General features: G+C 37.5%; 1 protein-coding gene and 1 pseudogene across 5 annotated transcripts; one reads left to right on the plus strand and one right to left on the minus strand.

Moving 5' to 3' along the window:
* Positions 1-1,250: 1,250 nt before the first annotated feature.
* On the plus strand, positions 1,251-1,347 carry LOC130868744 (small nucleolar RNA U13; annotated as a pseudogene).
* Positions 1,348-7,627: 6,280 nt separating this feature from the next.
* Slitrk2 (SLIT and NTRK like family member 2) lies at positions 7,628-20,039 on the minus strand. 5 transcript variants are annotated; one of them, XM_057759934.1, is made up of 4 exons: positions 19,924-20,039; positions 16,035-16,085; positions 15,774-15,932; positions 7,628-15,539 (listed from the first exon to the last, which is right to left on the minus strand). In XM_057759934.1, exon 4 carries the CDS (start codon positions 15,494-15,496, stop codon positions 12,956-12,958), a length of 2,541 nt encoding a protein of 846 aa, XP_057615917.1. In that variant the 5' UTR covers positions 15,497-15,539; positions 15,774-15,932; positions 16,035-16,085; positions 19,924-20,039; the 3' UTR covers positions 7,628-12,955. The 5 variants fall into 5 exon arrangements, with proteins under 5 accessions (XP_057615917.1, XP_057615919.1, XP_057615918.1 ...); XM_057759936.1 differs by lacking the exon at positions 19,924-20,039 and having other exon boundaries at positions 7,628-15,527; positions 16,035-16,431; XM_057759935.1 differs by lacking the exon at positions 19,924-20,039 and having other exon boundaries at positions 15,764-15,932; positions 16,035-16,431.
* Between the last annotated feature and the right edge of the window lie 5,034 nt (positions 20,040-25,073).

The following is a 25,073-nucleotide window of genomic DNA, read 5'->3' on the forward strand; positions in this document are numbered from 1 at the left end:
TGAAACCCTCTTGCCCGTTATTGAATTCAAGCCTGTCCTATAAATTACATTCAATCTATTGTTCTTTTATCCAATATTTAGAGTTGATACTACTCGATTCAAACTTCTGGGTCTAGTTCTGTATACCTTTCACTGTATCTTGCTCATGACTACCTTTTAATTTTTCTTCTATTTTCAGTGCACTCTGCACAGTCTCCTTTTACATTTACAGCTCTTCATTAATATTTGTTTTATGTATTACTTTCTGCACCACTTGAGTCTGAACTCCTTGAGAATTAGAGTCAGAGTTTCGCATAGTGTTTAATAAATATTTGTTACATGAATGAATGAATGAGTTAATGAGTTAATTATTTTAATCTGCTGTGGAATTTAGTCAGCATTCAAAACAGTTTTTTTTTTCATTTGGGAATCACTTTATTTCCATGTAGTATAATGTGTCCTCCCAAGTTTACTAGAGGCCTGGGAAAAGAAAAGAAAATAAATGAGAAATTATTTCCTGTGTGTGTTAACTTAAACTTTTGGAAGACAAATGTTACACTCCAGAAAAAATTATGAATGAAAATGTTGAGAAAATATCTTTCTGTATAATAGCTATGAGTGAATTAGGCCTTTTCTTTATTTCTGAGGACAATAAAGTTATAATCTGTAGTAGGGAGCTGCGGGCTACATTCCTGCCATCCAGCTCCCAGCCGTCTGGCTAGCTTATGCCCTGAAATAACAATACACAAACTGTATTCTTTTAAACACTGCCTGGCTCATTATATCTAGCCTCTTCTAGGCTAATTCTCACGTATTAATTTAGCTCATTTCTAATAATCTGCGTAGCACCATTAGGTGCGCTTACCGGGAAAGATTCAGCATGTCTGACCTGGCGGCTGGCTGCATCGCATCTGGCTCTGAGAGGAGCTGCCCTGCATCTGAGCTCACTTCCTCTTCCTCCCAGCATTCTGTTCTGTTTACTCCACCCACCTATGTTCTAACCTATGAGGCCAAGCAGTTTATTAATTAACCAATGACCTTCCTCCATCAATAATCCATATTTTAATCCTAAACTCTGTTCTTGCTAGTAATTACCATAGGCAAAAATAAATAAATAAATGAAATGAAAGACTTTTATCCAGACTTCTAGACTCTTTCAAAAATTAAAAAGAAATGTATTTTTATTTTAATTGACTTTATTTTCATAGTTTTAGTAGCATCGGTTAAAATTTAAAAACGATTTCTAGTATAGTTAGAAAATAAGTTACCAGATTCTTTTGTAGTCTGGAAGCACAATTATTGGTGTTTATATCTGATATGTACTTCTTTCAAAGTATGTTACAACTTTGGCATATTACCCATCTGAGAGAAATTTAAAATAATATAAACTATTGGCTGTAGATAAAACTTATTTATGCAGTTTATAAGGCTGTAGAAATGCATTTAAAGTTTGATCCAAAAAAGTTTGATCTATAGGCTTCCCTTAAATTGTGCAAATCACAGCTAAGGTCTTTAAAGCAAGTTTTGGAATCATGGACTTTGAATTTTCATCTGGTCAAAGGGTCAATGTTGTTCAAGTTAACAGATTTAAGGAGAATAGTTAGAGGGGGAAAATGAAAATAGCCTTTGGCAACATGAAACAAGACTTTTTAATAAGTTAATATAGTTAATGAACTTATTCTTCGACAGTTTCATAAGTGTATACAATGAACTTTAATACTTTCTCCCATTATCTTCTCATTTCTCCACCCCTTTCTGCTGAAACACCTCTTTCTAAGAAGTTCCCCTTCCATTTTTATATCATTTTTGTCTGTGTGTTTAAAATTCACTGAGTTTAATCAGGATTGTTGGAGAACTGGCAACTTTTCAGTGGCTATGCCACTAAAGAAAAGAGCTTGTTATTTTTAAAAATCATACTATAATTGTTTTTATTTTAAAAATAATTTTAAGAATATGGGTATCTTGCCTGCATATATGTCTATGCACATGAAAATCAGACTAGAGTGTTGGATTCTCCAGAACTGGAGTTACTAAAGATTATGAGCCACCATGTGGATGCTGAATAGTGTATCTGGGTCTTCCAGAAGAGCAGCCTATATTGTACTGCTGAGCCTCCCCTTTACAAGTTTTAATCTACCAGTCCTTGGGATAACTAAAAGTATAAAGAATTATTTATTTGTCTATTAAATGGATTAACCCTGAGGCCTAAGTCATTATTTAAAGGTTATGAATTTTATGTTGAAAATCACTAGGTTTGATTGTGTCTAATAAATAGAGTTCTTAAAGTTATTAGAATAAATTAACATGGTACAAAAATTATAATGCTACAAGTTTTCAAGTCATGAAGAAGTTCTCTATTGTGACTCATCATCATTTAACTGTTATTTCACAAGGGTTTCTGAATCTATAGCCATCTGACCAGTCTTCAAAAAAAAATGAGAAATTTGGTGCTTAACTCCCCACCCCTTTCCTGTTTGAGGGAACAAAGCATCCAATCCAATGAGTGTCAGATTCCTCCTTTCCCATAAGCTTAGGACTTTTGCACTGCTTGGCATTATTGGGATTTTATTAGACTAGTGATCAGTAAGCTATGTGCTGAGTATTTTTATTTTAAAATATGACATAAGCTCTGGTGTTGAGCCAAAGATTCAGTCTAGACTTTTTGATCCCACCAGGGTTTTCATGGACCTTCAGTAACTAATGTGTTTTTAGTGCCAAAAGATCAAATGCACCAATAAAAGCAATGTTATCAGTACAATTAATTTTTTTTTTTGCATTCTGAGTGAGGCCTTTAGTTAGTGGGTCAGATATAAATGAAGGACTGATAAGTAGTTTAGGGACTCTAGGTACTGAATGCTTTGGGCTTCAAAAGAAGTTATAATGTTTGACAATGAGCTCCTCCTATGCACCTGACAAATGTTTGATCAAAATCTCTGTATGGGTATTAGGGGAGTTTTTGCTTGTACAAAATTGTCATGATGTGACCTTTCTAATTTACTATTTAAGGAGCTTTGTTATGAATAACTACGAAAGCTTATCTAGGTACCATTTAATAGAAATTCTCAAAGGCTTTTTGAAACTTTTTCATTTACAATTATGCAATAGAATGTAATCAAAATATCCTAATCCTGTGAATCAAGATTTCATCATTTCCACCCCTGCTCTAAATTACTGTGTCAACTTTTCTAAGCTCCCTTCTCTTTAAAAGGATTCTTGTTCTTCATAATATTAATGCAAAAATTATTATTCCATTTTTCCTTTCGTTTTAGGGAATTTACTTTTGAGTGAAATTTTTCTTCACTCGAAGTTATTCTTAGGGAGCAGGGGTAATGGAAAGTTTGGGTATTTTTTTATTTTTTTAAGTCCACAAGTGTACCCTTAAGAAGTATGCTCAAACCATACCAAGTCATTTTTCCCTACCTTACAGAAACCCAATTACTCTTCTCACACTGTAGAAAGCACCTCACTACGTGCATCAGCAACATGCTGTGGAAATAATAACAGGCTATGCTCTGAACAGACATCTGCCACCTTTCTGACTTTCACAGCTTTAGCACTGGAGACATTGTTTTCCTTGTGTATACACACTCTGAACTCCTTAAAAGGTTATATAAAGTGTAAATTAAAACTGCTTTAAGCCAAAAGATTCATAATTTCATCTTCTTCAAGATCTCATAGGAGAGAACAACATACTAAGGCACATAAATAAGAGGATGCAGGGTAGTCATAAAATAGGGGAACTATTAGAAATAGTTGTGCCTTAGGTTAGACTATGTTGCAGGTCAGTTGAGTTACAGGTGCCATGGACCCAGCAGGGGTTATCTAATTTAAAAATCTTGGTACAAGATGAAAAACAAAAACAAAACAGAATCCCTTCTTCAAAAATGATTCATAGAGGTGGCACACCCCTATAGTCCCATCATTTGGAGAGCAGGGTCAAGAGGATTGCTATAAATTCAGTGCTAGCTTGGGTTATAAAAATAATAACTAGCTTTTGTCTTATAAAAATAATGATTCATAATGCTGCTAACTACCAAGGCAGCAGGACACTAAACTAAGTACAGTGAACATCTAAACTTGAGCCCTTGTAAGTGATTGTATAAGTTACGTTTTAAGAAAGTCAGTATTTAACCAACTCAGACCCAGCTGACCTTTGTAAATACCAGAGAAGCCTGAAATTCCTCTCCAAATGACCTTAGTTTTACTATTCTCATAGCTAAAGTGCTACAAATTTCTCCTTAGCCATTTACCTTATGCCTTTCCCTTGGAGTCAGAATATTTTCATGCTAAAGATCTTCTGATGATAAGTGATGAGTGTGTTACTAAATATGGCTCTCTAAATGATCAACCTGCATGCTCAGTTTATAGATAGCTCTGCCAGTGGTTGAATATACAAACAGATTTCTCATCTTCACCTTCTTTCTAGAAGTTAATTCCAGAAACTTACTTTCTTAGTTCTAAGTGGTCACAACAGTTCTTGGACCATAGTACACTTTCTACCCAATGTTTAGTTGACTCTTTTCTTCTAGGTGATTCACTGATTCTGTTAAAGCAGTAAGACCCAATAGTAGATTGGAAAAAACAAGAGTTGAGACTCAAATAGAAATGGTTTCAGGTGACACTTTTGTCACATTTAGTTTTGTATAACAAATATTTAATTTTTCAAATATTAACTTACTAGTCCATATAACCATTCTCTAAGGTAAAGATGATCATTGCCACTTGTATCAGATGAAGAAAATTGGGTCCTGAGACATTAAATGACTTGTTCAAGGACACAGAACTGGTGAATGACAGAACTGAACTTTAAATTTCTGTATGCTGACTCTTCAGTGCCTAGTCTTTAATATCCTTGTGCTGACTCTTACTGAACTAGTTGACCTTTACCCATACTCATTAGGTTACTGTGATCCGTACTAGAACTCCATAAACCTCGATTTCCTTCCACAGATATAAAAATCTTACTCAGTAATTACAAAGGTTAACTTTAGAAATGCACCTGAAATATTTTATCAGGCTTCTTCATGGAAATATTAGTCAAACCATAATCTTTGTTTTGCTTTAATACACCTTCCATGAATTGAATTCAAATCTCATCTTCCTTTTAGAATCATCAAAAGATAAATTAAGCTTGCCTTACCATTCTCTTCACTTTTCTATGTATGCTCACTGTTGTCTTCATCTCCAAGCTTCATAATTTCCCAAGCCTTTTAAACTTTAGACTCTTTCTGGTGTCCCTCTTTTCCAAGAGCTTTCTCCAGAAAAGAAAAATACTAATCCAGTGTTTTTATTGATCTTTTTCTGTTTTGATCCTGATCTCTTATATTCTTTACAAAGCTATATAAATCACCTGTCCTATTTTGTTATAAATTCCCCAATGGTAGGCATTAAATCTTATTTTAAATGTGTATCTTGTGTTTCCTGATATCTTGGTGGCCTTAAAGCAGATTTGGTAACTTATGACTTGTCCATTAGCTCCAGCCTCTTGTCCCAGTGTATATGCTTGGCCTTCAGGAAGACTTGTAGATTTTCTTAACATATGCACCGGAATGTCTGAGTGTTCAGCACACAGTGTGAACTCCATAAATCACATTTTAGGGAAAATCTGGTACCACATAAGGGATACCAGCAATTGCATATACTTTTCTTGTAAATGAATCTATCCATATAGAATATTTAAAAGCAGCAATGAGCATGTGGGAAAGAGAACCTTTAGAGGTTATTAAAGATAAATGGAGCATTAGAATTTTTAGGGAATTTTACATTTTTGATTTTAGAACAGGTATAATATTTGTTGAAAATGGTTTCTTATTAAATGTAATGTTTCAACCTTTAGAATGATTTAATATCTTAATGAATTAAAATACATTCCCATTTTACATAATGAGTAATTTTAACTTATTTAATATTATTATTGTGTGGGAGGGTTAGGATGTATGAGAATAAGATGCTGAATGGGCCTCCTACTGTTCTCAGATTCTTCTCAGTCAGAGCATAAGAAGGAATCAGGATCATTTAAAAGAAAAATCAAGATAGAATCTTGTTTTAAAATATGAAAATACTTGTCTCTGGGCCTGAGATCCAAAAGGATTCTCTTGCTCAGACGAGAGGGAAAAAATGTGTCTGTATTATAATCATTTGAGATTCTGGTAGTTTCTTCTGGTAAGAAGTTAAAGAAATCTGACTGGAAAAAAAAACCACAAAGACAGGCACAGCTTTGTCCCACTTTAATCTGTAAAGAGAAAAATTAACTTGTCTTAAATCTTCATATTTCATGTTTGTACAGTAGAACTGTACTTCCTAAAAACAAAATCTAAATAATACAATTTAAAAATAATGGTTGTAAATGTTCAAGATAAATCTTTCAAATGTAACCATACTGAGATTAAATAGTTAATATATAAATAGCATCGTGTTCATTGAATTTTTGAGGTATATTTTCAAGGTATTTTGGTGGGGGGGGCAAAGAACATTTACTTCTTTTTTAATAACATTCTTTTGCAGGACAAAAGGAAATTTTGAGCCAAATATTGATTGATTTTTATTTGGTTAATGAATGCTTTTAATCAGACCCTCAAAAATCTATGAAAAGCAGAACTTTCTGAAAGGATTTTGCTTTCTTCTTCTTTTTCCACTCTTGTGAAAACATGACAGCAAGCCAACCAAACTCTGGGAAACATTATCATTCGATCTTGTAGAGTGGATTTTTATTCAACTCATAATCACTCACTTCCAACAGTCAGCAAGAGAGCATTCCCATATCTGATCATTAAAACTACTTTGAGCTCTAGAATGATATTACTGGATTCAATATACAAATCATAATCTCACTAAAACTTGAACCTCCCTTTATGTAAATGTTTGATAATTTTTTGCTGCCTATTAACCTATTCTTCTATAGCTATGTGTTATGTGTATGTATGTTTGTGTGTGTATGTGTATGTGTGTTACTTATACTCTGTAAACTTGTTACAACTTAATATTTGAGTTCTTAAAACAGTCAATCATCAATTTTTACTACACTATGAAAGTAGATTCTCTGGGTGTCAACCTTTTCTTCCGTCCTCATATGAGAAGCAGCATATCAACCATTCACCTATCCATTCTCTAAAAGCATTTTTATCATCAAGTGATAACAATAGGGGAAAAGAGGCTTTACTTCTGAGAGAATTCATTAAGAATTAAGAATTCATGCTGCTGTCTGGTAGTCAATTTGTGAACTAGACAGTACCTTAGAATACTAGTTTTTGTCAATATTCTGTCATGATCAAAATGTCCCAAAACACAGTTGATACTGAAATATATATTGGAAGATATGCTTTGATTCTTTAGCTAAATACAAGTAGACAAGGTAGCCACTTTCAAAACATCACCATCATCACAGGAACAAATTACTATCTCTCTTCTCATTTCTCTTCGCTTCATGTTAAGGAACACAATTAATAGCATTTCGATTTGTATGTCAATCATTCTTTTACTTTGTAAAATATGAATTTGTTAGATCATTCACGGTATTAGAAAAAATATAGTGAAAAATGGATTCAATGTAGAAGTGTATGTGTGTGGCATGGGGACTGGAAAGACAGTTAATATTGTTTTAGTTCCTAGAAAGACATGTATCTGAATTGTTTTGGTTTTATTGTTTGCTTTTAATTTTCAAGTATAATACTAACAAATACTCATGGAGAAATATTAATATTTTTAAAGCTTATTTTTATAGCAAACATGAAAAACATATCATTTAAAGAATAAAAATGTTCATTTCTCAACACTAGAACAGCATATACCAAGGCAAAGAAGACAACTCTCACATTTGTCATTAATTCTTCTCAAGATTCCAAAAACTATGGCTGGGCATCATTGTGCAGGCTTTTACTTCCAGCACACAGAAGGAATAGGCAGAGAAATCTCTGAATTTGAGCCCAATCAGGTCTATATAGCAAGTTCCAATACAACCAGGACCCTGTCTCAAAAAGAAAGAAAGAAAGAAAGAAAGAAAGAAAGAAAGAAGGCTCCAAAAACTTTTCTAACTAATCCAAAATGTGCGTTTTAGTGAATATTTATTTATTAACTGAAAGCTAGCTACAGCATAAAATAACTAAACAGTTTATCCAATAAAATACAATATCATTTGATCACATTTTCAGTAATTCATTTTGCCTATTGACAGTCCAAAATATGTCATTTGTTTTCTTAAACATTGTCACTATTTGGCACAAGAGTCTATTTACATAATAAATTGTTTCATTTGCCATTTATTCCAATAACATGAAGACAATTATTTGCAACTAAGTCTAACAGAATTTGTACATATACTGCCAAGCTCAAATACTGCTAGAAATTTCCAACACACATGCAATTCAGTATGTTTACATAATAACATATTTTTTTATATAAAACCTGTATCTCTAAGCACTTCATAAGACATGAATACAGGAGTCAGGCTACCCTCTACAGAAACAAGGCTTTGGGAGGGAAGTTGCTGCTGAGCAAGAGTCCTGTGTTCAATTGAATTGAAATAGTCTTGCTAGTCCAGACGTTCAGGAATGCTACTGTGCCATCATAAAAGTGTAGATAGCTCAATTCACATTAAACTGCAACACTTTCAAGTATAAGCCCTTAGCAACCAAAAAAATAAGACAGTACAAGCAACACTGACAAAACATACTCTTATTATGCATGTGAGCTTGGTTTTAAGCAAAATTGATATTGAAAATCCAAACATACAAAACAGAGTGGTTGTTTGCAATATAAAATGATTTTCTGCCTCATAAAGGGATTCCCAAGTTTTATTTAAATGGCAGCTCCCTTAATGCACTTAAAATACAATTTGATTTATAAAACTTCAATTTACACTACTTTTTCCACCACTGTTTTGAGGAGCAAAGTAGACCCTCACAAAGTACTACAATCTCTCTTACATAATTAAGTCTCTTATCTTTGTGTTGCTAAAAGGCATGTGAGTTGAAAGATTACCCTTTAAGCCACTAAGATAGAAAGTAAACATTGTCTATAATTCCATAAAATTGAAGTACATCAGCTATTTTTATATGTACAATTTTGGTATTCAACTTTACAAAGGAGATGTAGATAGCGCAAATATATAGTTATCATCAGGCCATAACGTTGGGTCTCTCTCAATCTGCTGTGATTTATTTTATTTTAGTGGTATCTTTCTCCTTTAAAGTACATAATTCCAAAGATGTGTTAATAGCACTTACATTGTAACCAGTCTACTTATGATTTATCTATTTGAAATTTTATTCCAGAGAATTTAAAAATTAAACCTTCTGCATTCTATTTCTGTCCCCACTACTTACCTGGGGGTGATTTTCATTAAGGTAAAACTCTCTTTTATTGTGTACTAAGCTCTTTGCCAACTTTGGGAGATCTGTGGGGAGAAAGGAATTTAGTAACAGTGGGAGCAGGGGTGAAAGCTTGGAGTGAGGCATTTAGAGAGTCTGTCTAATATATATTTGTGGCCCCTCAGCACACAACAGATCCAGGCACCAGGGAAGAAAACACTCCAGATGTATTAAATGAGTGCCTGAATGAATGAATGAATGAATGAATGAATGAATGAATGAATGAATAAATGAATGAAGAAACAAATTGAGTAAGAGAACCATCTGGAAGGCGTTGTTCACTCTAGCATTCAATCTAGGATGCTTCTGGAATGTGTAATACCATAAAAGGATTTTCAGGGTTTGAGAAATGGCAGAATCTCCCTCTGATTTATTACGTATATTTTAAAAATCTGTAAAATATTGAGCCCTTTATGATACGGAATTATTTAGAAAAATTAAGTCACCTTATAAGTTAGAGGACAAAGAGGATATTGAAGAGTCTTTTTCTTACTCACCAAATGCCTGAGGAAAGAAGGCACACAGGTTGGCCTAAGTCCATACCAAACACTCTTGGCAATGGTGTCAAGGCTGAGGAATAGTATTTTCGAGACTTTTGTACAATTTACTCACTGGTGGTATGTGCAGAAATCATGAAAGCAACTAATTAAGTACTAAAATCTAGAGTAATTGCTATTTGACATTTGTAGGGCCAGACATCTATTTCTATTCCAAGCAGATCGTAGCAATGTCACTACCTTGTCTGGAATCATTTTTGGTAGGCTCATACTCATTACAATCTGCCTGGAAACAGTAAGGGAAATTTTTTAAAAATCCAGCTGAAGGAGTTAAAAATAAAAATCCTAACATAAAATTGGCTTGAAATGCTTAATCCTGTAAGGAAAATCAGAATATAACCAGTGGAAATGCCAATAAATCAATTAAACTTGAAGGGCTTATGCTTGCATTTGATAGTAAAGATTAAAACACAAAATGTGCTATTATATTTTTAAATGAAACCATTTGGATCATACCTGAAAGACTTGATTATAAAACTCAATATAAATAAAGAAAAAATTTAGAAGCATGAAAATATTGAAGCAAATACTAATTATTGAGCTAAAGAGATTATGGATTTGAGTTCTTCCAGGAGGCCTCTTTAAAAATCATGAAAATGAATGAGAAGTAAAGTATATTTCATTAAGATTAATGAACTAATTTTGTTATTAACATGGATGTTTTACTTTCAGGAAAATAAGAACTGAAGTAGAATCATGTCATTAACATATTGTCATAGTTAAAGCTTGAAACTATCTTTAATATGATGTATGCTGATTTGCCTTCATGACTTCCCCAAATATCTGCCTTTGTATTAGGCATTGAGCATTATACCAAATAAAAGCAAATTTTAAGCCTCCGATATTATATATGTCACTCAAAGATGAGGTGGTTTCCAGGAGTTATCTTCATGTCCAAAAAATCAGCACTCTAGCTCCTTTTGTAGGAAATTTAAAATTTCTGTATTAACACATGTGTAAATCACTTTGACCTCCATTTTCAGTTGTGAGTTAATGGATGTAAATGGCAATTTTGACTTTTAAGTAAATAGTGAACATATAAGTCAGTCACTGTAGATATTCAGGGATTTCAGTTTATTAAAACCTTGTTTTCCATAGTATCCTTTACTTTTATATATGGACACAATTATCTTCTGTTGTTTAAAAAGTCCATTTTGCACCATTAATTATTAATCCAAATGATTTGGATTTAAGTAATTTCTAATAGAAAGCCTGTAGTGTTGTTAATAGTGGTAATGCACTATTTGTCATTTTAAAGCTTTAAAAGTAAGTTATCAGGATCCACTTCAATCTCCACATGATAATAAAGGATTATTATGTGCAGTAACCTATTTATGAAAAGGAAACAGTGTGCTTCTTTCAGACGCCATCACTTGCTTTAATAAGGAATTGAAAAGCTGGACTACTTTATATGCGGATCACCATCCCAGTTGCATAAGGATTTACAATAGACAAAACAAAACTATTTTTTGTTGTAAAGAAAGGCTGTTTGTTTAAATCATACAATAATGTTTGCATCTAAAAATTATTTACAGTCTAATAAGGCTTCATAAATGTTATATAGTTGGTTAGTTAAAATAATTGACTGCTAAGACCAAAATTAAAGGCTTGCTCAAACTAAAAATTTTCAAGTAAAGCATACCCAAAGAAGGCAGAAGGCGGGAAAAAAAAAGACGCTTACTTCTGTAGTTTAGGTAACTATTAATGAATTTGGAGATGCAAATAGGACAAGATTTGATAGCACCTCATTAACACTTCAATTAAAGTCAAAAGGAAAATCTACCTTTGTCAGAAAATGTGAAAATTGAAAGGAATTTTGAGTCTAAATTTTGATCTTCAAAGAAATCAAATGTAACATATGCAATTTTATCTCTGCTGTCTTGAATTTGCAGAGAAGTTATGTGGGAAATTTTCATCTTACCTTTGAAGTCTTCCTTCAATGTATTAAATGGCTCTTGTGTCTTGGTTAAATGAGGTGTGTGGCGGCCTCTACTGGTATGTGTATATAGAAAATGTTGCAATGGGCAGAAAAAATATTAATTTCAATTAAAAAGTTAGAAATACAGATTTTTATTTAAATATATAAAAATATCTAATTTGATGCAGGAAAAATATACTACTAGTTGTGTAATATACTATTAACTAGGAAAATAATCTAAAACACTGATCATGTTAGTGTAAAATAGTGATTTACGGAAGGGCATTAATTGTTCAATTCACTCTGATATTGGGTTAAATATATTTTATTAATGAATTGCTAATCCTGACAGAGGTGGCTTATTACCTCTAGTCCTCTGTTAAATCCCCTTTCTTGACTTAAATAAAATCACTTGTAACAAACCTAGAAGAAAGGAAATATTTTACATTTAAGCCTAAAAAGTCCTAAGCTAGAATTGTTTGATGACAGGCTGGTTTCTAGAACTCAAGCAAACTGTATGTTGACATAATATAGCTGACATATAGATCTATCTTACATTGATTTCGAGTTTAAAAATACAACACATTAAAATACTTTTCATTTTCAAAGCTAAAAGCAACGTTTAAGTAATATACTTAAGTGCAAAGGCACTTTAACACAAAGTAGCTAAGCCCAGGCCTATTCTTGGTAACTGAAGATGGCAATACCATAGATCATTATTTACAAAAGAAGTTGTAGTTCCAAAAGATCTTTGGAGATCTTCTACAAAATATTCCCATTTGAAAACTTTACCTACGATTCCTTCAATCACTATTATTTCTTTCCACTCCCACACTGGGAAAAGGAAAAGAAAGAAAACAGAAAAAATCCTAAATAATATCTCTGAAAAAATGCAGTGTAGAAAATCCATGTTCACTGATGGTTCCTAAGAAGGGGGAGGTGTGGAGGTGGGAGATAAGAGAAAAATAATTTAAAGGAAAGCTTGCAAGAGCAGTATCATTGCTTCACCCCTCTTCCAAACTGCTTTCAGTCTCCCATTAGCACTGGGGAAGGGAGAACACAACAAAAGCGAACACAGTGCTTCCAACAGTTTGAAGCACATCCTTTGATGCTATAGGGTTGTAAATGATTTCCCTTCACAGCTGACTGATTGCAGTTTGTTTTTCCAGAACTTCGAGGTAGTCTGGTTCTGATTGCGGCTTAGCTTGCAGTAAAGGGTGGTCTGGCTTTGACTGCCCCACAAAGCATTTTCTGGGAGTCCCATATAAAACGGTTTTATTGATTCTGTCTTGGTTTTGGCGTCGAGATTCATATGAAGGGGCAAACTGCCTTTTAGGTAAGGTACAAAAGTTATAGTGGACTAGGCCTGCACTGGGGAGTTCCTTAACTCGCTCAGCTATATTCTGATACAGCAGCTCAGGCTCTCTTGGTGTGCCCTGCTTTTCTAGCAACTCAGTGGCACTTATCGTGTAAGCAAGTGTGGCTGGCTCTTCTTTTTTCTCCTCCAGATTGCCATAGCTGAAGTCCTGCAGGTTTCTGTAATAGGCTACTGGGTCTCCTTCCTTTTGCATGTAGATGGGGTTTTGGCACATCTGACCCACAGGTGGGGGGATGTAGTTATAGACATGACCATCAGCTTTATCATTTGTTTCGGTGTTGTAAGACCCATATTGTAACTGGAAGGAATTTACATCTAAGTTGTTGGCATTCCTGGAAACAGTTGGCACTCCCTTTCGGCGTTTTAGAACAAAGACGAACAAGCCCGCCCCAAAACAGACAGACAGGATAAAAACAACAAGCAATCCTAAAATTAAGACAGAAAGTGGAACTTCAGTGTGTAGTTCAGGGTAAGAACTAGGAGACACACTAAGTGATCTAGGTGTGTCTGTGTTGTGATTCATTGATAAAATGGTCCCATCTGACAAGTTAGGATTATCTGGACAAATAGCCTCCCTTCCCAGGAATTTCAGTATCTCCCCTGCATGCTTAGCGGGAGATTCACAAGTCACCTCATTGATGATGACAGGAGAATTGGCATGTTCGGTCCAGTCCTTTAGCCCCATGATGTCACAGGTACAGTCCCATGGGTTCTCTTGCAGATCTATCTGGATAAAAGCAGGGAGCTGGTCCAGAACCCCTTTAACAGGCAGGTGTGAAAAGTGATTGTTTCTCAGATTCAGTCTGGTGAGGGCTGTGCCCCCAAAGATGTTATCAGGTAAGGATCGAAGCAGATTGTTATTCAGAAATAGGAGCTGAAGGTTAATCAAAGCATCAAAGGTCAGCGGCTTAATCTCCTTAATGACATTATACTCTAAATAGAGATACTGCAAGCTCTGCAGTCCATCAAACATAGAAGGATACAGCACTTCAAGGTAATTGCCATTTAGATAAAGTCTACGTAAACTGGTCAGGTTTGTAAAGGCACCTTCCTGAATGATTGCAATTCTGTTGTTTCCTAAATGCAACAAATCCAGTGAACTGTACTCTAAGAGGTCATTCTTATATACTGTTTGGAGATAGTTCCCGGTTAGGTAGAGTTTCTTTGGACTAGTAGGTTTGGGCTGCAGGTCAGAGATGTTAGTGAACTTCCTTTCTTGGCAGTTAACATTTAGACCATTGTCTGAGCTCTGAGATGTACAGACACAGCTGCTGGGACAGGTGAGGGCCACAGGGGACTTGGTCTGGTACACCATGATAGGACCAAAACTCTGCCGGTCTTTTGACACAGTCACTCGTGGAGTTGGACGATTTCTCATTTTGGGTGGCCGGCTTGCTTTTGGGGCCCTAGTTGGGCTGAGAGCAGGATTCATTGTAGGGGACAGCCTTTGGACCTGGGTGTCTGAATGACCGCTCCTCTGACTAGAATCACCGCTTGCACTTTTTCTGGGACAGAGGTCTTGTCTGGTCAGTTGGGTCACATCTTTCCCATGTAACCTGAAAGGAGTTTCACAGACAATCTCCCCCACAAAAACACTAATGGTGTCCAGCCATGCCTTGAGAGGAAGTAGGTCACAGGTGCAATTCCATGGATTTTCTTCCAGCTGAATTTCCATGATTCCTCCAATATGTTCAAGGACACCAGCAAAAGGCATTACCTTCAACCTGTTTCCCCTCAGGTCTAAGTGAGTTAGCAGGACAAACCGAAACACATTACTAGGCAGTGACAGCAAAAGGTTGTCATTCAAGATGAGTACTTTGAGCTTATTCAGTTTGCTGAATGCCCCTGCCTCAATGGTGCTGATGTAATTGTAGTCAGCTTGGAGGTACTCCAGGCTCTCTAGGCCTAGAAAAGTGTCCTCTCTCAATACCTCCAGTTTGTTGTTATTAAGGTGCAGTCTCTTGAGAGTCTTCAGACCACTAAATGCCCCAGGTCGGATCTCCTGCAACCCATTGTTACCTAGATGAAGAGTCACTGCATTAGAGTAATTGACAAATTCGTTAGGATACAGTCTGGTCAAGAGGTTTCCGTTGAGAAACAACTGATAGATGCGATACTGAGGGGGTTGGAGCAAGCTGACAGTTGTAAATCCTTTGTTTTCACAGTTAATGTTCAGTACGTTTTCCTTCTCTTCACACAGGCAGCGGATCTTGCAAATGTCTTTGGCAGTTTTGCGGCTCTCGGTCTGTAAGATCCCGGCCACGGTTAATACACTGAGGAACCAAATGCCGCTCAGCATCTTTAGGCACCTTCGATGTTAGCTCAGGTACCTACAGGCAAACCTTGGGTGAGGGACAGGGAGAAAGCGGGATCCAGGGGAAAAAAGAGACAAGGAAGCCCGATTAAAATGGCAAAGCTAGGAGACAGAGGTGGGGGTGGGGGTAGGGGTAGAGTGAGGGGGTAGGCAGCAAGGAAGAAAGAAATCATTGCGTATTTCAAAGCAGTTTCTTCTCTTTTTCGCTACCCATTTCCCAAGCCCACCCACACAAAACGTCCTGGAACACACATGCTTGCACCTGATTTCCCGGCGGGTCACAGCCAACCACGGAGTCATTAGTAATCCAGTCGTCCTACTAAATCCGGCCCATCTCCTCTTCCCCTGGGGTATTTTGAAGAAATCTCAGGCGGATCGCCCGTCTTGGGCTTGCAGTGGAAATTGCTTTACTTTTTAAAAACTGCATTAAAAAAATGGGAGTGGGTGGGAAAATTAAGATTCATGGGCTGACGAAGGGAACAGAATAGGACGGCAAAGACAGCTCTGGGTTGGGGGTACTCACACATCAGAAGATAGGATTCCCCTCCTCTTCAGTTCACCAGTAGTTTAGCATCTTCGGGAAGAGAGGGAGAGCAAAGTAAAAGAAGATCCCGCTTGCAGGAGGATGTTTTTTGTTGCTTGGTTTAATTTGATTAGGGAGGGGGGTGCGCAGGAATTTAAAATCCCGCTGACAGACAGAGAGGAAGAGGAGGATTGGAGCAGAAGGGAGCTGCGCTGCAGGGAACCGGGGGTGTGATTTCATAGGGAGGTCTTGCAGGCTGTATCGGGATTGCCACAGCGGAGCCTGAGCGGGCGCGCGCTTTCAGTCCGGTGGCAGCAGCAGCACTGAGTCTAGCAGTTTGAATTTGAGAGGTTTTGCAGGCTCCCAGGACAGGACCAGGGGTGACGTCACGGGGGAGAGGAGTGTGGGCAGAATATCCAGGGCACTTGGTGGGGGGTGGGGTGGGGCAGACGCTTCCCTTCCCTGTGAGTGGCTTTGCACAGCTCAATTCCCAGCTGCGTCAGTTTCAGAATTACTCTATTTCCAGCCGGGCTGGTGGCAAGAGAAGCTCCTTCCGAACAGGAGTTTTTTCTCAAGCAGGCGGCCCAGCTCCCTTTTAGTGCTGGCCTCATTGAAACACCCCTAATCCGAACTAGCCTGAGTGATTTCTTTCACCTACACATTGCATAAGGACAGTGACTTGTTCAGTAAAACTGATCTCATGCCAGATTCCCAGGGCATGATGCAGACTCGGCCAGAACATATATGTGTGTATGTGTGTGGTACTTCTTGCTACTGGACTGATGCCAGCTAGACAGACTGCTAGCTGAGATGCTTTCGGTGCAGAGTGTGTCTAGTTCCTGTGCTAGTGTGTCTGTGTGGGAGTGAGAAGAGTTCTCCTAGGGGATCAATACTTTACATACAGAGCTTTGTATTAGTGCTTGGGGAATTACATTCTTGGTGCTGACCAGCCAAACAGTTATTTGCTTGGACTCTGGAAAGCCAACTCAACGTTAACTAGTAGACTGAGCCAAACAAAAATAAAATGCTTCTCCCCTCTGAGGTTTATACTTAGTCAGATAATGAGGCTTAAACGTGTGCTTTTGCCTAGAGGAAAGTAAAGTGGAGTGGGTGTCAGAAAAGTATTGCCAGGCTGAGACTCAGCTAGGAGTGGGAGACAAGGCAAGGGTTGTTGAGCCCTCTAGGCTGCAGAGACAGGAAACCCCACCCCCATCCCACCCACCAACCCCCTAAAAAGAGAGAAGAATGCAGGGCCAGAGAAATGACTCCTGCTGAAGAAAAGTGTAAAAGGAATCATGAGCTGAGACCAGAATACCAGGGCCATACCTGTCAGTACTTTTAGAATCTTACTGTTTCCATTTGCTAATGGTGGTAGAGCGTTGGTCCTCTGGGTCCTGATATTACATTTACAATCAAATAACCTTTCTAGAGCATTACTAAATGGTTAGGTGTTGAATTTTTTGCTTGCATTACCTCTTTACTCCTTAATGTATTATAACCCCTAAGATCCAGGAATCTCAAGTGGAGAACCCATTTGCATGTGTGAATAATGCCTGTTTGGAGGAGCTATAGGCAACCTCTGATGGAAAAGAAGAGAGAAGTCACGAAAAAACAGGGGAAGAAAAAGTGACAAAGGGGACTGATTAAATGTGTCTATTCCACAAAACAATTCACCTTTCTGTCCCTGCCTCTTCAGATCTGCTGCAAAGTTTACTCAGAATCTCATTGCTTAGCCAAAATAAAAGATAGCCAATGCCACAGGCAAAATAAACCATTTTACTCTATTTCTCTCCCATTTACTCTCTTTCTCTCCCTATTTAAGTAGAAGTCTTAAGGCCATGTAGCTTCTACACCCTCCTTTCTCCCTCAGAAAGATTGGGGCAATTTATAAACTTCAGCAATAAGGCCACCTGTGGCACTGTGATCTGTCCCAATCTGTCTGCCTTTTTCTCTTCCCTCTTCCTCCTTTCAAGAAAAGCCTTTGACCATCAGCAAGATTCCCATTTGTGCTGCCATTCTTCTTTGGCAGCTTTTAGCAAGATCTATTCACTCTGGGGCCTTAAGTGTCCTTCCCTGAGCCTTAAGGGCAGCCATGAGACTAACAGTCCTGGGAATGGGGAATGCAGTGGTAGATAGCCTCCCATTCTATTGCAGGTGCATCATTACATGCAAGCAGAGTCATTTCTTGTGAGCAAAATTAGGCTCCTTTCATAAGAAAGAGAAACTTTTCTATGTATTTCTAAATATTAAAAGGACAGTGTTCCTAGGGAGATATGATTTATTCACGCAGCCTTTCATTTAAGAAACATTTGCTAGTTAGGTTTATACGTCACTGAAGTAAAAGCTAATGTGACAGCTGTACAAAATCCAACAAACCAGGATAATTTTACAGATCAGGACATAACCAGGTGACGTACTGACTGGGTTAAGTTCAAGAAACTAAAATTAGAAACAAAACTGAGGGCCTCTGAGTAACAGTGGGTTCTTCAGAGCTAAATACTGCTTAATATGAATTAGAGAATTGCATACCTAAACTTAGGTATGCAATTGCATACCTAAACTTAGGCATTTTTACTGCAAAAATTAATGCCAATAGTTTTAGTTTTCAAGTACAGTAAAAAAAAATTAAGACATAGATAATGCTTTCCAGACTCTTTGGAGACCAAGATTGTTTTTCTAGAAATGAAAGAGAAAGAGAGAGGAGAGAGGGAGGGGAAGAGGAGAGAGGGGGAAGAGAGAAGAGAGAAGATGGGAGGGAAGGGGAGTAGAGGGGACAGGAGAGGAGAAGAGAGGAAAGGAAAAGGGAGAGGAGGGGAAGTGAAGAGAGGAGAGGAGCAGGAAAAAGAGGAATTTGGGAATCTTGAAATTCTTACACAATAAAAGAAATCTAATGGTAATCTAGCTGTGATGAGCCGCGCCAAGGACCCTGAGATGCTGGATTTTCAATCCATGGTTTCCTGCCTGCAAGAGTCAATTTACTCAGTCACTGTATCTTCTCCCTGTATCTGAGCTTCCATAGCCACTTTCACAAACATGATTGTTTCTAGAAGTGAATGAGCCACAAACCCAATGAACACTTTTTAGTAAGTTTCATTTGGTCCAGTGTATCTCTAAGAACCGCTGAAAAGAGTGACCTTTTAAGGAGCTGAAAAGGTTCAGGTTAATTGGGAAAACAAAGAGCAGAAGGGGCAAATGCTTAAATGCTTGCTCTCTTCCTTGAGGGGAGAGAAGTTGAAATGCATACTCCGCAGCCTCACCCCCACTCCCTTTGTCACTAACCAGCTAGAGCTGGGCACAGGTCGCCCAAGCTTTTTCCACAGGTCACGGAGGGGGCCAGGCTGCAACACATAGGGCACCTTCATCCGTGCAATACTTATGGCCAAAGCCAGTTAAGAAGTCCAGCAGGCCTGGCAGCATTTTTCTCTAGCCCGCGGGCTGCCCCATGCTAATCTCTCTTCCGGAGAGACCCAGGAGAGATCCTTTGCAAGGAACAGGACTAAGCACCAGCCGCTAGAGTAGCCCTACATTTCCTACACCCTAGCGGCTAGAGTCTTGATGAGATGCCAGGGGGTGACCTCCCAGCCGCGAAGGCCACTCACTCTGCCCTTGCCATGGGGCTTGGGCACTAAGAATGAATGGAGCAGAACCTCTTACATGGGCCATCCCTGATAGCAGCGGTGGTTACCTGACTATGAGACTCCTGGATCCCTACCACACCCGCAGAAGGTCAGGGGGCAATGAAAAGAAGGTACCGAGGGAGAGGGAGATTCACAAGGACTGACCACGGTGGGTAGAGCCTACCCACCCCATGGTCCTTCCCACTTTGAGGCCAAAGGAATCCGACTCATGGGTCGCGTTGCCACGGCATTCCCGAGTGTTCTGAACTTACCGAGAGAGCAGAGTGCGCTGCCTCGATCTTCCCCGGAGGCTTCTGCAGCATAGGCGACTCCGAGAGGCTCAGGAGCCAGCACCGCTTTGGGTACCAGTCCTGCTGGCTGTTCAGTGGCACAGCAGCGAGGAGCGCAGGCGGTGCCCCCCACCCCCACCCCAGGGCAGGCAGCTCGAGCTTGCTAGAGCAGCTCGCCACACAGCAGCTCTTCTGGCAGGAAGGAGGGAGGGAAGGAGAGAGAAGAGAAGAGAAGAGAAGAGAAGAGAAGAGAAGAGGGAGGGAGAGAAGGATGACTGGCCCTCTCCTGCACTTATCAATCACTCAGCCCATCAAATGTCTCCGCTGTGCACTCAGGGAGGGGATATACCAGCTCACAAAGGAGCCTGCTCCAGTTCTCTGACAAGCTCTGCAGAGCACCGCTCTGCCTGTCGGCCCCTCTTTATTGGAACTGTGCCCGGCTCTTGCAGCTTCTATCTTGTGCTGCCCATCATACTATGTCAAGTAAAATAAGGAGGACACTTGTTTGATATACTATCTGAGGGGACCCCAAGACCCCTTGGTGGAAGTTATTGATAAGTGAAAGAGCAGTGAACAATCTGAGTTGGACTCCTTCCTGTAACACTGCTGTTTCCCATAACTAGTAAACACACAATCACTGGAGTTCATGTATATATATTTAAGGACCTCCTCTCAGGGTGGCAAACAAGGTATTTTCATGTTATATAGTGTTCAGGGAGACTAAGCAGTGTTCCAGACCCACCTTAACAGTCATTATTTTTATGCTTCAGGCGGTTGTCAGAGCCCTCTTTCTTGCCTTCTCCTTTGCTTTTCCCCCTCTCATTTCTTCTTCCTCTTTATTAGTAGTCTAGACTCATTCTATTAATTCAAAGAATCAGCGTAGTTCAAGAAGGTGGTGAGGATTTTGCAAAGAGCACTGCAGTTCCACCTGAAGACCTGCCTCACTTGCAGTTGCTTCTCAACTCTCCCAGAGCATTCTGCATAAAGTTGCAATTGGTTCCACTAATCAAGGAATTGCTTAGCTTTCTGGTGCCAAGACAGTGGCCAGCTCATCCAGAAGAGACAGACCCTAATTGAAGTCCCCGTTGCTTCCTGACTATTTCATACTCCCTCAAAGTCTGTTAAATCCCACTTACTCAGAATATCCAGACAGTTGGTAGGGAACAGCAGAAAAAGAAGTGAAAAATAGAAAATTATGCCAGGAAAGAGGTGCAAAAACTATCTAGGAAGCTAATGAATGTACTTTAGGGTTTATCTGCTTTCAAAGTTATTGCCCATGCATTTAATCCAGGTTCACAGGCCTTCATCTCTTGCCTCTTGAAATTCTTTCATGGTATTGCCTTTCTCTTCTCTTTGGCTTTTTTTTTTTTTAAAAAAAAATAATAGTTGCTTAACGAGATTATGCTGTACTTTAAAAACTTAAAAAAAAAGAATACTGCTGATAATCATATATTGTGAACAGGTAAAGTTTACTTTAGTAATAGCTCAAATTGCCTAATTTTATTTCTTGGATCTAAAGATCATTAATGATCCTCTTACTCCAATATTAAGAATGTTTATTTTCAAATTTCAATGTCATTCAGCCAAACAATTTCAAAATTACATATTTTTGAACATAGCATGTGGACAGACTGTTTTCAGCTACATAGAAATGTTCCTCTTTTAGATATCATGCTTGTTTATGAAAAAGGAAAAGTCCAATGTGTTGTTTGCTATGGACTGTAGGGGCTGTAGGTGCACATTGCATTATTACTGAGGGCAGTTATTTTGTTATTTCTCTGTACTACCTTCATTTCTGTGTCATCATTTTTGTAGTTATTTAATGGGTGCTATAAACAACTACAAAATGTTAAGCTAAGAGACCATTCAAATGTAAAAATAATGAGACAGTCCACTGGAGATAAGGGAGAGTATTCCAAGAAGAATGGTGTGTCTCTAGTTAAAGGGAACACACACGCGCGCGCGCAAGTAAGCTATAACTAATTTTCAAATTTAGTGAAGTACATAATACCAGTAATAAAAACATAATAAAAACAAACTGATATTTATTTGGATCTAACAGGCTTAGGTAAATGGATGGAATGCATCTATTTTAATTAGCTTTATAAGCAACTTTCATATGCTTTCCAGCATTCAGAAAGCATTTAGCAACCTGCCTTTACACATGGGACCTCAATGATTATAAGATAAAATTAAAAGAACACACTATATTTTTCGCCAGCAGAAAATTTTCAAGTAGGTGGGTAGCATTTTGAAGTGTGCTCTGAATGTGCACATACACAACTAAATGATGAGCAATACCAAAATTTGTGAGAGTTGCTGTACAGATAATTACAGTAGAAGAGAACTTGAAGCAATTGAAAAAAAATTAACAATTCCAATTTATTTTAAAGGTACCTTATACTGACTTTTCTAAAAAAGTTACTGTTTTAGTGGAAAGTTTCTAAGTAAAAGGTAATACAAAAGATACATGGATATACTTGTGCTTTTACTAATACTAATACTACTAATAATTAATTCTTCTATATAGTAGCAATATGAATATATCTTGATGTTTGTGTGCTTTGTTCTATTGTGTGGCTTGTTTTACTAAAGGACTATGGATCTTTGATTGCAAATCAAGTGAGAAAACTTGGAAATAAAAATTTACCTCTACTTTCATCAATTTAAGATTATTAAAAGAAAACCAGAAATTTCATATATGATGGAAAAGAACATGTTTCTAATATATACAAATGTTATCAAGTTGCTGTGTAGTACATGGTTCACCTGAGAATGTTATTTCTCCACCTTTTCCGCTAGAACCAGAAAATATCAGATAAACAAACAGAATAGAAGAAAAATATGAATTCTAAGATAGATTACTGCCTTTTCAGAGAAAACATCCCTTAAAGCAAGCATTTGAAAGGAGCTCTAAAGAACAGATAAATTACTAAATAAAGGGATGTGGAATAAAGAGGACATGACCTTAATACCAACGATTATGGTTTAAAAGTTATTTTAGACTTTGGTTTCTGATTTTTTGAAAGTATAGATGTTTTAAAAACTCAGTTCAATTATTCTAATTATTTTGGCATGAGTTTTGTCTTCTTTTGAATAGTGTGCCAGCACCCAAAGCAGTTTGTCTTTTAATTAAGCACATGTCTAAGTACTTTAACTCAAAGATCTGGGCTCACATCCCATCTGCATTACTCCTTCAACAAAGGTTCAAAGGAAGTTCTGCATCTCTTTCAGTTTCTCCATACGTAAAATTATTGATACCTTCTGTATGATGTCAGGACAGGATGAATACCATACTTCTAATCATTTCCAGGTGCTTATTTCAGGGAAATTAAATTCAGGGAAACATTCACGGAAACCTTGTGTAGTAGAAAGCCTTTTGTTTGTTTCCTGACTGCCCAGACTCCCAAAATAATCACACAGAAACTATATTATTTCAATCACTGCTTGGCCAATCACTTAAGTCTATTTCTGGCTAACTCTTATATTCTAAACTAACCCATCTCCATTCATCTGTGCATTGCCTCATGGCTGTGGCTTACTGGGTAAAGTTTCGACATCATGGCTTCTCCTGACTTCGCCTTCTTTCTCCCAGCATTCAGTTTAGTTCCCCCTCCCCTCCACCTAGCTCTACTCTGCCCTATCAGGCCAAACCAGTTTCTTTATTCATTAACCAATAAAAGCAACACATATGCAGAAGGACTTCCTACATCAACCTTGAAATGAGGAGTTCCTAAACTAGTTCCTTAAAGTAAAGAAATTTAACAAAATTTAATGATTTTAGTAAGAAAGGAAAATTTTAATTTTGCTTAATACGATCAGAATTAGAAAAACTTGTGACTGTTGTTACTGTTATGTCATGTTAATCAGTCAAATAAAAACTTTATCTAATTTTACACATTTTTCAAAATAACTATGTATGTGTGATGGGAAATAATGTGAAATTGACAGGATCTAAAGTTATCTAAGAGATAAATCCCTGCCCATTTCTCTAACAGAATTTCTAGCTGAGTTTATTTAAGGTGGGGAAACACACTCTAATAGTGGGTGAAACCAATGTGAGTGTTAGACTCCTAGAGTGAATAATTAAAGAGAAAAAGAGCTGGGTGTCAGAAGTCATATCTCTCTGCTTCTTGTTCATAGATGCAAACCAATCGTCTACATCCTTCTCCTGCTGGCATGACTTCCCTTGCCATGATAGATCATATCCCTTGAAACTGTAAGTCTAATTAAGCCCTTCGCTTCATAAAATTGCTTTGGTCAGGTATTTTGTCACCACACCGAGGAAAGTAACTAATGCAATATGTATAAACTGGAGTTGTTCAACTTCATCATGACTAGCATTATTACTTAATGGCACAGCAAGATCAAGATCTTCAAATGTCTTGTAGTGTGTTTTCTACCATACTACATCCTTCAGCTTCTTGTACTCTAAAACCTGTAAGCAGAGGCACGTGATACTAACTGATGTTGCTCCTCAGGAAGTGATGTGTATCATAACCTCAGCTAGTCATAGACTGAAACAAGAATTTTGTAGCCAGAAATATTCTACACAATATTTGTTGTCTATGACATACTGAATTGATTTCAGAGGTGACTAATAGATTCTATCTCATAGTTTGAAAATAGTAACTTACTAGATTGGGAAAGAAAGAAAGGAAAATGGGACAGAAAGGAGAAAAATGGGCAAGGGAGGCAGAATGTAGAAAAGAAACACATGTGGTAAAAAGTTACAGAACAATTTATAGTGCTTGACCAATTATATCAAGTACCATCTACAAATGGCTCCCAATTTCTGAGGATTCTGGATCTTCCCTATTGTTGACTGAGTTCTTTGATTCATCAGCAAGAACAGTGTTTAAGCTTATTGAGCTTGTAAGTAAATATGCATAGCAAAAGCCACAGATTGTACAGATAAAGCATAGAACAGCAATAAGACTATATTTCATTTATCCTGACACAATTTAGACTATTAATCTCACTGCAACTGGACATTTATTTTGGTCTGGAGTTATAATCTAATATATTCAGGAGGAAACCAAATTTACTGGGTTTGAAGTTGCACTATATTGAAATGGTATAGTGATGTTGAGTTTCTGTACTAAGTTCTCTTGATTTTATTTATGTACTTA

Source organism: Chionomys nivalis, chromosome X, assembly GCF_950005125.1.
Source record: "Chionomys nivalis chromosome X, mChiNiv1.1, whole genome shotgun sequence".
NCBI classification, from domain to species: Eukaryota; Metazoa; Chordata; class Mammalia; order Rodentia; family Cricetidae; genus Chionomys; species Chionomys nivalis.